Below are 14,062 nucleotides of genomic sequence, written 5' to 3' on the forward strand. Positions count from 1 at the left end.
GAACTGGCGTTATAAACCCTAGACAATGCCAGGGCGCTTACAATTCAACTGCATTCAGGGACTGAATAATTTTCTTCCCTCATCTCTTAATAATCCTGTAATAATTGTTAAACTGTGCATGTGTCGGCGAGGTATGCATGTGAATTTTAATCGCACTGTTGTCATAGATAGCATTTTTGAATATTTTTTTCTTTTAGCATTTACCCAGTGAATACAACTACAATCAAAGAGCACATCTAAGATAAGTGAAACCGTTTGAAAACTTATGATAGATTACAGATGGCATTCTCCAAAATGTCAATTTTAATGCAATTTTCTAGTTACCCATTTGTCCTCAGCAGGGGTTAAGGTAGGATTCAAGGCTCCCACTGTAAACATTGTAGGGGGGGGGGGTTGTCTCTAACCTTTGTAGGTTGCAAACTAAGTGGAAGCAAACCCCTCACTCCTTCTGGAAGGTGCCAGGAGGCCCCGAGAAGCTGTGTACTCACTTAGGAGCGGGGGCAGCCAGTTCACATTGACCTCGCAGTGGGAGTCCAGGAAGGTCAGGACTTCTCCTCTGGCCATTGATGCCCCCAAGAGGCGGGTCCGGATGAGCCCTTCCCTTTTCTTGGTGCGAACGATCCTCACTTTGGAAAAGCGGGCCATGTACTCCTCTAACTTATCCTTCAAGTGTTCTAGGGAGGAAGTGGAGAAGGCACAGAGAGGACACAGAACGTCAGTTGCAGCAGCATTACAGGTGTCTATGCATGGAGGGCATGGGAGTGATGAATCAGAGCTTGCATACATTTTTCTCCTCTCTCCATTTGGAGGGCAGGATGCTAGGATTTTATGCTGAGAAGGTTTCATACTTGACACTTTCCAAAGTGCTTCATAAACTGCACACTCTGCCCTCGGTTTGGACACTGGAGCAGACACAGACACACCAGAGCTCTCCTATGCAGTTTCTGCTGCCCAGGGGCCCACCAGCTCACTCCTGGCCAGCGCTTGCCCAGAAGGGCATGGCACCCCCACCTGGCACCCCCTCCTGCTGAGTAAAGTCAGATGAACATTGCAGTTTATGGCCTCATTGCCTAGTATTGTCTGTGTTGAAAATAATGCACGTAAAACAAAACAAAAAAGCAACATATCTCTTGAATTAACAAGAACCTAACAGCTTTTGTCCCCTCTCCCCTCAAGGTTATAGCAAACTGGTAAGCAAGACCAGCATCTGGCTTCTGATTTGAAGTGAAAAAGTGCTGACTTTCTGTGAATATTAGATATAGAGAGGCAAGAGCAGATGCTATCAATGACAGTGATTTTTAACTTAGCTATTTAAGATTAGAAAACAAAAATTTGGAAAGGTTTTTTTTTTTGCCTGATTAAAAACTAAATCGTATCTGATAACTTATTTATAGAACAAAATATTTCCCACTGGCTGTGATAAAATGCATCAATCTCTTATTTCTTTTTGTTCCAAATAAGTGCATTTGGTGGCTTTTTGTAGGATATGAACTGATATAGGTGACAGCCTCTGCATTCACCTTCCCATTTCTAAGACATTAGGAGGGCTTCATTGGAGTTCCTGAAAAGTATAGTCTATTGTTCACTGGAACAGAATCTTAGTGCAGTATCTTCTTTAGTTTTCACTCGCAAACTTTCTCTGCATGTCTGCAATCAAAAGCATATTATTACTAAGTCTCCCTGTGATTTTTAGCAACAGGGATTCATGTCGGGATGTATGATCCCTTCCCTACTACCCAGTTTAACAGATGTCAGAAGTACTCTGCATTGGAGTTTCTCTGTACCTAAGGGTTTATTCTTATTTTTATTGCTTCTTCTTAGTATTAATGCAATGGAGGGTTTTTTTTTAACCCCATTTTCATTTTTTTTTGACTGCCCTATAAATGGGTTTCACAAATGGGTCAAGTGGAAAAAAAATTAGCTTTTACATTTTTACTATAAAAGAACACTAGTGGAACCTTTTACAAGAGTATTTTAGCCCCAAATATGTTTCTCACTATTTTGTCTTTCCTATAATGAACAAAGATATAGAGATTATATTACAAAAAGCAAAGGTGACAGGATTTGGAGTCAGAACAGACCTGGGTGGTTGGGAGAAGGGGGAAGGTCTGTGACAGTGACATATATGAGTAGTCATGCAGACTCTCTGAGCCTGAATTCCCTCACCTATAAAATACAGAGAATTTGGGTGTTTTTCATTCCCTCTTAGAGTGTGGTGGAGCATCAAGCTTTGGTTAAAGACCTGACAGTACTCATTCAACAAACATTTATTAAGTGACTAAGTGGAGACCCCAGTCAATCACTTGTACTTAAGAAGAAAAGTAGCATTTCTAGCATCGGAAGTGCCTTTGAGAATGCTGAGCCTGAGAAATGAAAAATAATGATCTATTTTTTTGGTGATATTTTGATAATCATCAGCTTCTATTTATTTTTAAAAAAAGGTTTTGACCATCAATAAACAAACACATATGGCTTTATAGTAATATCGCCATATTTCAACCAACAGGTAGGTTCCACCTTCTCTCTCTCCGCTTTGACACATGTGTGCTGTGCAGAGGGCCTACTCCTGCCCCTTTGCTTCCTTCTCCCTGCTTTCCCTCTGTGTAAGCTGCAAAGAAAGATTCCTAAGGGCTATGCAGCCCAGTACCACCTGTGAATAAGACTGCAGCTTGACTATCTTGTTAGGGAAATAAAGCAGAGACCTGCCATCCAGTTGGTCAATCAAAGCCAGGGACTGAGGGGTAACTGATCAAGAGCTCTATGTGTGCCAGCCTTGTATGCACTAGGTTCTGTCAGGACTTCCCACAGTCATAAGTGTTTAAGAAACCTTTGTAATCTCATTACTGTAATTTATTCAGTTACTGAATTCCTTCTGTATCACCAACATACGGGATTAGTGGTATAAGTGTCATTCTATAACTTTATTTGTATGTCAGTTGTTTGAATCACAGAATGTATTGTCTCATGAAAACAGTGTCCCAATAGTCGTTGGGGATTGGAAATAGATCATGAACATTTGTTGAGTGCACTAAAGTAGTTCTTTCTGTAAGCCTCATGTTCATTTATTTAAATTTATTTATTGATTTGGGGGAGAGAGAGAGGGAGAGAGAGAGAGAGAGAGAGAGAGAGAGAGAGAGAGAGAGAGAGAGAGAGAGAGAGGAATATTTTGTTGTTCCACTTATGTATTCATTCATTGGTTGATTCTTGTATGTGCCCTGACTGGGGCTCAAACCCGCAACCTTTGGGCATTGGAATGACACTCTAACTAACTGAGCTTCCTGGCAAGGGCCTCATTGTTCTTCTCTGAGTAACATCTCGGCGGTCTGGGCACATTACTTCTTCCTTCCTGACTCCTGACGACTAATGGACCTTCCATGGGGGAAATGGGGGAAAGAAGAGGAGGTGGCTCTAGATGATAGTCGCTTCCCAGGTGTCCCATAGTGAGAATCAAAGGGCTCTAGGTCACCTGGGAGTGGTTGTCCCAACTTTGGATTTAGTCTTCCGCACTTTTTAGTTTCTTAGAAAAGTCTCTGGAACTCAGTGGGGACTATCTCCACATGTTCCTTTCCCTCTATGTAAACTTTTTGATTATGTGTATTTTCCTTTTACCAAAGCTTATTTTAATGTATTAATAGGATTGTATGGTGTGAATTTGCTAAACACAAGGGGTTTGACCCCAAATTGAGTACACTAAATGTTCAGATCAATTCCTCTTGTTTGAACTTCCTGGTAATAATAATTTGGTTGCTTTGACTCAGAATAATGACCTAAATGACTGCCCTTTTGAGGGGTCCATTCTCTCTTAGTAGTTCAGTTGTAATATCTAATTACCCAAAATGTACAGTGAAGACAGGTATCATCAGTCTAATTAGCAAATTAGACTCTCATGCAAGGGAGTTACTGGGGATGGTGGAGATGGCTTTTATTTAAAATATTTTGCATTTCTTTTATATGAACAATTTTTAGATTCATTCCTACAATATTATATGACATTTTTCTATGCATTTTATAATTATCAAGTCACAATGAAAGGCCATCTGTGAATGAATAAAAGTAATCTGATTATAATATATAGTTTTTAATAAATATGTTTATAGGAAACTAGAATAAGAACTTTTTATTTTCTAAATAGAATCATACTATTTGTCTTTTTGTGATTAGCTTATTTCACTTAGCATAATGCTCTCAAGGATTATCTATGTTGTGTCAGAATTTCCTTGCTTTTCAAGGCTGAATAATATATACCATTGTGCATATACTGTATGTCCTGTTTTGTTTATCCATTCATCTGTCAATGGGCATTTTGGTTGTTTCCACCTTTGGGCTACTGTGAATAATGCTGCTATGAATATAGGTACACAAATATCCCTTTGAGACCCAAGATTCAATTATTTTGGACATATTCTATATATACACCCAAAGGTGGAATTGCTAGATCATATGATAATTCTATTTTTATTTTTTTGAGAAACCTTCACACTGTTTTTCATAATAGCTGTACCATTTTACAGTCTCATCAACAGTGCATAATGGTATTACTGTCGGTCAAAATTAGGCTCTTTCACAGGATTGCAGAAAAAGCATTTCAGGGATGCATGCATGGGAGACTGTGGTGTAGCAAGGTTTATTTGTGATACAAAATCAGAGTTCCCCTCCTGGGTCCCCAATGTTCCATCTCAGTCCATCCCACTATGGAAAAAGCCCAACTGTGTTTTCAGCAAGACCAAAACAAAGGCCAGTGTCCAGAGTTTCTGTTTCACATTAAAGCTTAGTCCTTAATTAACCCCCCATGTTTACCAACATATCTTTTAACAATCTTATCTTCTCTCACTCTTCCAAGAAAACACATTCCTTATCTTTCAATAGTTCATTTAATCTCTAAGGGTGTCAAAAATGCTCATTGCATAAGATAATCTATCTTGAGATAAGAGGCAACTATTTAAAAAAATCAGTTTAACGAAGGAAAAAACATCAAAAGAACCAGTATATTTATGCTTTTACCCTCTGAAGTCCTTAATGGTAAAAGTCCCATTCATAAATTTCACAATTCTCTGGCTATTTCAACAACTTCTTATTGTATTTTGCTGAACACCAGGTTATATAATTTTTAAATTCCAACAATGTTTGTATTCCAACATTAAACTACTGTTAATTATTGAGTTATTTGTACCTGTACACACATTCATAGCTTGGATAAGTAGCAATTGGTCTGACTCATAATGGCCATTTCTAAAAATTAGAACTGAGTGAATTTTCCCCCTAAAAATAATTAATAATTTTCTGTAACTTGTTTCCTTAAGACAAAATCAAGATGAGAAATGAAATCACTGGGCCTAAAGAATTACGAGGTAACGTGAGCCACATAACAAAACTATACATTTTTAAAAAATGTGGTATGGATTTTTAGAGAGAGAGGGAGAGGGAGAAAAACATCAATCTTCTGCCTCCTGCAGGTGCCCCAACTGGGGGTCAAACCCACAACCCAGGCATATGCCCTGACTGGGAATGGAACCGGTGACCTTTCAGTGCACAGGACAATGCCCAACCATTTGAGCCACACTGGCCAGGGCTCAATGAGACTATTAATAAGGGGAAGTCACAGTCTCCCAGTGAATCCAAAATGCTGCATGTGTCAAATCGTTAAGATTCAGGGAAACCACCTCCAAATTTAAGGGATTTATTAATTCATTTAAGTAATTTTTAGAAAACTCAAACTGATAATAAAATAAAATAAGCTGGAATGCCCCAGAAAGGGAGAAATTGATCTTTAGCACAAGAAAAAGCATAAAATTCAGGTAGAACAAAAAACAAATACAAATCAACTCCAAAATGCCATAGAGCAGCACAGATAGCAAATGAAGGCAATAACAACTGTGCCCTCTTAAAAGTACTTTCACTTCTGTGTTTTTTTCCCAGTTAAAAAACATGTTAGTGTCATTCACACATACATGCTAAAGTCATTTTGTTTTTCTTCAGCTTCCTAAAAAGCATCCACTGGAATTACTTGGGGGGGGGGGTGTTCCCTGGGCAGAGCAATAGGGACCCTCAGTCTCAAATTAGCATGTATGTGAGTGATTGAATAATGTCCCTGATGACTGTCAAAACAGCCATAAAGACTTTTGGGATTTGACTTGACTTCACAATAAATAAAGACAAATTGGAAAGAATTCCTCTAAACTGTTAGTGTGAGAAAAATGCTATGTCAAAATTTCAATTTAGATGAGACCAGAACTAAATTAAATATCTGGGAATTGGTCCTGTTCCCAAGGCTACTGAAAACTCCCAGTTTCTAACAATAATCTTGTACTGCAATATAGAAGGAGACATGCAGGAAATGGGCTGTCTGTCTTTGTTGAGGAAAATTGATCTGTTAGACGTCTGTCCTCTCCAGGAACTGCTCTGTTTCTTGATAATGTTATTAAAGAATAAAAAGGAAAGGGACCATGTTAGATATTGTTTCAGTTTAATATTTAAAAAGAAAATATTAAGAGTATTAAAAGTGTGTCTCATATTTTTCGAATAAAAAAAAGCTCACAATAGAATAAGTAGCAAAATATGACAAAGTAATATATGAACATAATAATACTGATTATGTCCACATTTATTGTTCTTACTAGTATAATATTTATTTTAATATATATTCATGCATTAATTTATTAAGTTCTCATTTTACAGATGAGAAAAATGATATTCATTTACAAATGAGGAAAATGAAAGTCAGAAAGGTTAAGAAATTTGCCTTTGATCACACACACAGTAAAATAGAATCTGGAAAATTGTAAATACTCAATAAATGCCAGCCATTATATCTCAGGGGAAGAAAGAAAGCTGGAGCCCAAGTGTATTTATCAGGAATATTTAAAGTACAAGGAATTTAATATAGGAAACAAGGTGCTTATAGTAATAATATGCAATTATTATAGAGGACCTGAAAATTTAAGGAAAGTAGAAAAAATCACTCAGAGTTTTATCGCCAAAAGTCAATCTCCCTTACGCCAGACAGAAAAAGACAAACACTGCACAGTTCCACTTATATACGGAACCTTAAAATAAGTCCAATTCTTAGAAATAGAGAGTAGAAAAGTGGTTGCCAGGGGCTGGGGTATGGAGAAAATAGGGAGAAATTGGTCAAAGTTATAAACTTTCAGCTGTAAGATGAATAAGGTCTGTGGACATAATGTAAAACATTGTGACTCTAGTTGGTAATACTGTATTTTATAATTGAAACTAGTGGCCCAGTGCACGAAATTCATTCATGGATGGGGGTTCCCTCAACCCAGCCTGCATCCTCTCCAATTGGGGACCCCTTGGGGGATGTCTGACTGCCAGTTTAGGCCCAATCCCACAGGAATCGGGCCTAAACTGTCAGTCGGACATCCCTCTAGCAATCTGGGACCACTGGCTCCTAACCGCTCACCCACCTGCCTGCCCAATCGCCCCTAACTGCCTTTGCCTGCCTGCCTGATTGCACCTAGCCCTTCTGCCTGCCTGCCTGATCACCCCTGCCTGCCTGCCTGATCACCCCTAACTGCTTCTGCCTGCCTGCCTGACCGCCCCTAACTGCCCTCCCCTGCTGGCCTGGTCACCCTCAACTGCCCTCCCCTGCCGTCCTGATCTCACCCCCAATGGCCCTCCCCTGCTGGCCTGATCGCCCCTAACTGCCTCTGCCTCAGCCCCCACCACCATGGCTTTGTCCAGAAGGAAGTCGGACGTCCAGAAGATGGCCGGTCGACCCGGTCTAATTAGTATATTACCCTTTTATTAGTATAGATCAGTGATGGGCAACCTTTTGAGCTTGGTGTGTCAAACTTCGCCAAAAAACTGAGCATAACTCTGGTAGTGTGTCACTTTGAGGAAAAAACTAACTCCAAAACTCTAGTCGCAAATGTTTCATCCTCAGGAGCAGCAAATGTTTCATCCTCGGCATGCGGCTGCGTGTCATCAGAAATGGCTACGCGTGTCAGTGCTGACACGTGTGTCATAGGTTCACCATCACTAGTATAGATAGATTACATAGGATAGGATTGCTTAAATGGGGGAGGGGAGCCTTTTTCAGCAGGAGGAGATGCTCTTGGCAGACAAAAATACATAATCTCTATATCTGGATTGATAGCCAGCCATATGCACTATACTGCCAAACCAGTCATTAAAAAATTGAACCACTTTCTTACACCTTATACCCAACAGCTGTTGCCCTTAAAACCCCTCCTCAGCCCCCACCTTAGGTTCTGCATTCACAGTTCACCCAGATTAGGTTCTGATTGGTTGGTTTCTATGCCAGTCAGTGTCAAAAGCTCTGCCTCCTAGGCAGCCATTGGTTCCTCACAGTTCACCCAGATTTGGTTCTGATTGGTCGGTTTCTATGCCAGTCAGAGTCTCCAGTCCTATCTCCGGGCCTGATCAGAGAGGCGGGGCTGATCAGCAGCCGCCCCAGGCTGCTGGCGAGTGGGCTGAACTGCCTACCTCTCAGAGAGAGAGAGAAGCTCAGCTCCTGGCAAGGCCCAGAGAGAGAGAGAGAAAGGCAAGGGCTGATCTAAGGCCATCTTCTCATTTGTGCACTTGGTCACATCTTTTCTCATCTGCTCAAGAGCTTGCTCCTGTAGGCGCCCCATCTCTTCCCTGTATGCTCATTTTTGGTCTTTCTACTGAGTCATTCCATATTCTAGCAAAAATGTACTATGTCCTTTATCATCTTTGACCCATACCCTCCTGCTGCTTCGGTGCCATTCAGCTACTAGTTTTCAGCAGGATGTTTTGCAGTCTCCACTTCATTTCCTCTCATTCTCTCTTGGTATTTATTTAGTTTTCAATTACAGCTTACATTTAATATTATTTTGTACAGAGTTAGATGTACAGGGTAATGGTTAGATAATCATATACTTTACGAAGTTTCCCGATATTTTCAGGAACCACCTGGCACCATAGATAGTGATTACAATGTCATTGACTACATTCCCTATGCTGTACTTTACACCATGACTATTTTGTAACTAGCAATCTGTACTTCTCAATCCCTTCACCTTTTCACCCAGTCCTCCAACCCCTCTCCCCACTGTCAACCATCAGTCTGTTCTCTGTGTCTATGAGTGTTTCTGTTTTGTTTGTTCCTTTATATTGTCCTTCAGATTCCACATACAAGTGAAATAATATGGTATTTGTCTTTCTCTAATTTCATAGAGCATAATACCCTCTAGGGCCATCCATGCTGTTGCAAATGGCAAGATTCCATTTTTTTAAAGGCCATTCTCTCTTGAATCCATACCTTTTATTCATTCATTCAAGACTGTCTTGGAGATCCATATGAATAATAGCATTGTGCTAGATACCACGATCATTTACCTTTGGAAACAAGCAGTAAGTTTGTTTCAGGGGGACTCTTCTGCCAAGACATAGCTCTTGTTTAGACTCAGAGTAAAAGGGATTGGTGTGAAAACGGAATGTGGAGCTGGAGTAGCAAAGGACAAAGGGAGTTATAAGCAAAGAAATGACTTTGAGGTTCACTGACAGAGAAAACGAGTTGCAAGGCGCACAGGTCTAATTGTGAGCACAGAGTACTTTTGTGGTCCCTGCAGGGTTAATTCTGACTAAGGGTCATACTTTGCCAATATATCCAGGAAGGTGGGGGTCAGGAAGAAAGACAGGTCCTGGAAAATGTCTAACGTGGTGAAAGCCCCTTGCTTGAGTAATTGAAAGCTAAACTGGACCCAGCACTATGAAATATAATTTGGCTCTCTTCTCCAGGGAACGGAGAAAATGATCTAATAGTCTTTTCCATCTCGGTTTCCCCTGACCTCTGGCTGTTAACATCACTTTTCCTCGTTATGTCAAAATGAATTGCCTATTTACCACTGAACTCTAGAAAGCATTTTTTTTCCCCACCTCCCTAGGTTAGACACAACCCAGCATTTGCTACTTGCACTTCATTTCAACTTAATCAGTGTGCCAGGGAGTCATGTTGAAGTGGGTATTCTTATTTTCAGGAAATGTAGCTTACTTGCTGGGTACATGGTTCCTCTTCACCGTCAAGCCGGAGTGCTCCCCAATTTTAGAAGGCATTCCCAAGAGAATGTAAAATATATTAGCAAAATGGGAAGGAAAATGAAGTGATATGGCCTTTAAATTGCCAATAACCTCCATAGCTGGGTCATTTATTAGTACTGGAATCTGCTCAGGCTGGTTTCTTTCCATGACAATAAAAAGTGAAAAAACACTGATACAGGATGACTGCATTTATATTTGATAGTATTGCATACATTTCTTGTTCTTGAGCTGGAGGAAGGAATAGAAATTATTTAAATATCTTATGAGGAAATGAATAGTTTTTTTGGGGGGAATTTTATGTACATACACAAACATACTAGTATATACATAAGTACATATATGTATATGTCACTTCCATCGCTAAGATTAAGTGAAAAGTGACAGATTATAATTTAGCAAAAAAAAAAATCATTGTTTCCTGCACAGTCTTGATTAAATGAGGCAATAAATCATATGTCTAAAACATGCCAAGCATCTGCCAAAACAGAAGTTGGCTCAGAAAGTGACGAGAATAGAATTGTGGAGCAGTGGGCATTTTATAGTCTGTCACAGCCGTGACAAGGAACGGCAAAAGGGCAGCATTATGTCTCCTCTCCTGATGGTCCAGCGGCATATTTTCTATTGCAGTTCTTTTGTTTGGCCCTCTTCATCTTCATTTCAATGGGCTGCATCTCCTTGAGCTGCAGCAAAGATATATATTTTCCCTGCTAATGATGTGTCTCCCACGGTCCCAGGATGATTTTCACACTTGATGAAGTTCATCTGTGGATGGGGCCGCAATCAGTCAGTGTGCTGCAAACGGAGCTGGACATGAGGCTGATTTTTTCTACTCTCTGTGGACAGACAAGCCCTGCATGTTCCTGTTTTACCAAGGCTTCGCTCCCAGGAGAGATTTGTTTTCCTCCATTACTTTATAAAGATCATTTAGCCTATACATTCTGCCTGCCTGTCAAAATTTGTGTTAGACCAAATCCCTGTTTTTGATTCTGAGACTGCCCTTTCTACACATTTCATTCAGATTAGAATAAACAAATGCAATGCTATTAAAATACTAAAAATTAGCAGGTGTAGGTTAATTCTGGAAATGCAATGCCTCTCTTTGAACAATCCATGGCCTATAATATATGATACAGATGGGGTGGAGAACAGGGCACAGTTCTCAGAGTTTGGTAGTTTATAAACTCAGCAGGGACAAAGTAAATTTGCAGATGGGAAGATAATTAATACTTCAAAACAGTGCTCATTTATTCAACGTGTTTGGTATAGATGGCATGAGGTTCTTCAGAAGGGGAGGGTTCTGGACCTTGGATTGGTTAACCTTTTGCACTCAGATGTCAAGTGTGACTTGACACGGTTAGCATCGGTAGCAGGAATCAAGAAAAAAGCAAGCAAGTGCAAAGGGTTAAGATTTATACAGATGAAGAGAGGAAGACAAGGTGAAGTCTTAGGAATCTATATATATAAAAGCTTAATATGCTAAGTGTCCGACCATTCAACCATTCGACCAGTCACTATGATGTGCACTGACCACCAGGGGGCCAGACACTCCAACTGGTAGCTTAGCTTGCTGCTGGGGTCTGGCCAATCAGGACTGGATGAGATGGGCTGGACATGCCCTGGAGCCCTCCTATAGTCCCTGATCACCCCCTAACCACTCCCCTGCTAGCCTGTTTACCCCTAACTGCCCTTCCCTTGCAGGCCTGGTCACCCCTAACTGCCCTCGCCTGCTGGCCTGATTGCCCACAACTGCCCTCCCCTGCTGGCCATCTTGTGGTGGCCACCTTATGTCCACATGGGGGCAGCCATCTTGTGTGTTGGAGTGATGGTCAATTTGCATATTACTCTTTTATTAGATAGGATAGAGGCCTAGTGCATGGGTGGGGGCCAGCTGGTTTGCCCTGAAGGGTGTCCTAGATCAGGGTGGGGGTTTCCTTGGGGCCTGGGGTGGCCTGGGTGAGGGTCCTGTGGTGGTTTTCAGGCTGGCCACACACCCCAGTGACCCAAGCGGAGGCCCTGGGATCTGGGATTTATTTATCTTCTATAAATGAAACTTTGTAGCTTTGAGCGGAGCCAAGCCTCCTACTTGCTCCGTGGCGGCAGCCATTTCTGTTGGGATTTATTTATCTTCTATAATTGAAACTTTGTAGCCTTAAGTGGAGGCCTAGGCCGGCCAGGGTGTGTGGAAAGCTTGGCTTCCTCCATCGCCGGGGGCAACTCAAGCCTCCTGCTCTCTCCAGCTCTGAGGCTGCCACCATTTCTGTTGGGATTTATTTATCTTCTATAATTGAAACTTTGTAGCGGAGTGATGGTTAATTTGCATATTACTCTTTTATTAGATAGGATGTTCTAAATCACTTCTCAGTTTCCCAAAAGGATCCTCTTCTGCTCTTCAACCTGTAAATGCCAATGTTCCCCAGAGACCTCTCTTCTCACGCATCTCCCTGGTGGTTTCAACTGATCCCAAACTATATCTAGTAACTTAAGACTTTAGATTACAACACATTGCTTCTGGGCAGTAAGGAACAAATAGTGGGGAATTTTGCTTTAAAGCACAAGACCAAACAAGCACTAGTTTTTAGATGATCTACTTCAGGGTTTCTTGGTGTTTTGTGCTTGATAAGCCTTTGTTAAGGGGGCTGTTGTGATTCTTAGCAAATCACTGGCCTTTATTCACTAGATCCGTGGTCGGCAAACTGCAGCTTGTGAGCCACATTCGGCTCTTTGGCCCCTTGAGTGTGGCTCTTTCACAAAATACCACGGCCTGGGCGAGTCTATTTTGAAGAAGTGGCCTTAGAAGAAGTTTAAATTTAAAAAATTTGGCTCTCAAAGAAATTTCAGTCATTGTACTGTTGATATTTGGCTCTGTTGACTAATGAGTTTGCCGACCACTGCACTAGATGCAGGTAGTACCCTTGAGTTGTGATAACCAAAATCGGCCACAGTCATTGCCAAATGTCTCTTACAGCACAAAATTGCCCCTTATTAAGAACCACTGATCTATCTGAAAGTGGCTAATAACAATGAGAAAAAGAGGAATCATTAGTTAATTGTATTGTTAGGTTCCAGAAATGAGCTCTCATTTCAAAGGAATCTGATCATGTTTTGAATGGGATCATTATGCCTTGAAATTTGCACTTCTCTTTACCCTTACTGCTCCCATTGACTTTGCTTCTAAGCAGGGTAATTTGGCAACATTTCTTGGAAATCAATTTCCCCCTTCTTTGTTCTGTTATTTACTCTCCATGGCATATAGGTCAAATAGCAGTAGCAGTAGTGAGAAACCTTAACAGCAGCTTGGAATAGACGGTCCTTCTGGAGGGACAGGCGGGGATTGCTGATAGCTAACTGATCATGAAAGAAAGAAAATAAAACTTTTTATGGAACAATTCCAACTGTACCTAATTCAGTTACTTGCAATGACTTGGTCTCATTATGCACACGAATTCAACTAATATGAAAACAGAAATTACCCCAGTAAAATTTTGAACCTTCATTACTTTTCATTTATATGTTTATAGATTTAATGCAAATGTAAGTCTCTCCCATATTTAACAGACTGTGCACATCCCATAAGAATGTGCCCTCCTAGAACACCTTGGTGAAAGGACCTCTCTCTACCTGCTTTTAAGTTTGTTCCTTAGTGAATCAGTCATTGAGAGGAGGACATCCTTGTGACAGTTTTTGAAATAACTGAGTCAATACTTGAGCATGTGTAGATTGAAGAGTTTTCTGATTTAGTTTGAGCAGACCAAAACAAAATAGAATGCAAAATCAGAACAAAATACATCATCTCAGCCAAATATTCATTATATTGAAAAATCTTAAAAATTAGATGCAAGAAAATCCTTTCCCTTTCATAAGATGATATCTAAGTAGATTAACCAAGTTCCCAAAAGAGAAGAAGATAAAAGTATTGTACTCATTGGACCATGGAGTGAACGGTGACAATTACATGCTACTTGGAATTTGACAAAAACTTCATATTTTGCAAATCTCTACATAGAGTGCTGTAGATACAGGC

At 40.5% G+C, this 14,062-nt stretch overlaps 1 protein-coding gene across 1 annotated transcript in view; it reads right to left on the minus strand.

Annotated features, from left to right (window-relative positions):
* The window catches only part of GALNTL6 (polypeptide N-acetylgalactosaminyltransferase like 6), a 982,562-nt gene that overhangs the window by 200,354 nt on the left and 768,146 nt on the right, over positions 1-14,062 (minus strand). Inside the window, exon 5 of the mRNA XM_054717643.1 lies at positions 489-674. Within this exon, the coding sequence (XP_054573618.1) occupies positions 489-674 (186 nt within the window). The remainder of the gene's footprint in view (positions 1-488; positions 675-14,062) is intronic.

This window comes from Eptesicus fuscus, chromosome 6 (assembly GCF_027574615.1).
Source record: "Eptesicus fuscus isolate TK198812 chromosome 6, DD_ASM_mEF_20220401, whole genome shotgun sequence".
NCBI classification, from domain to species: Eukaryota; Metazoa; Chordata; class Mammalia; order Chiroptera; family Vespertilionidae; genus Eptesicus; species Eptesicus fuscus.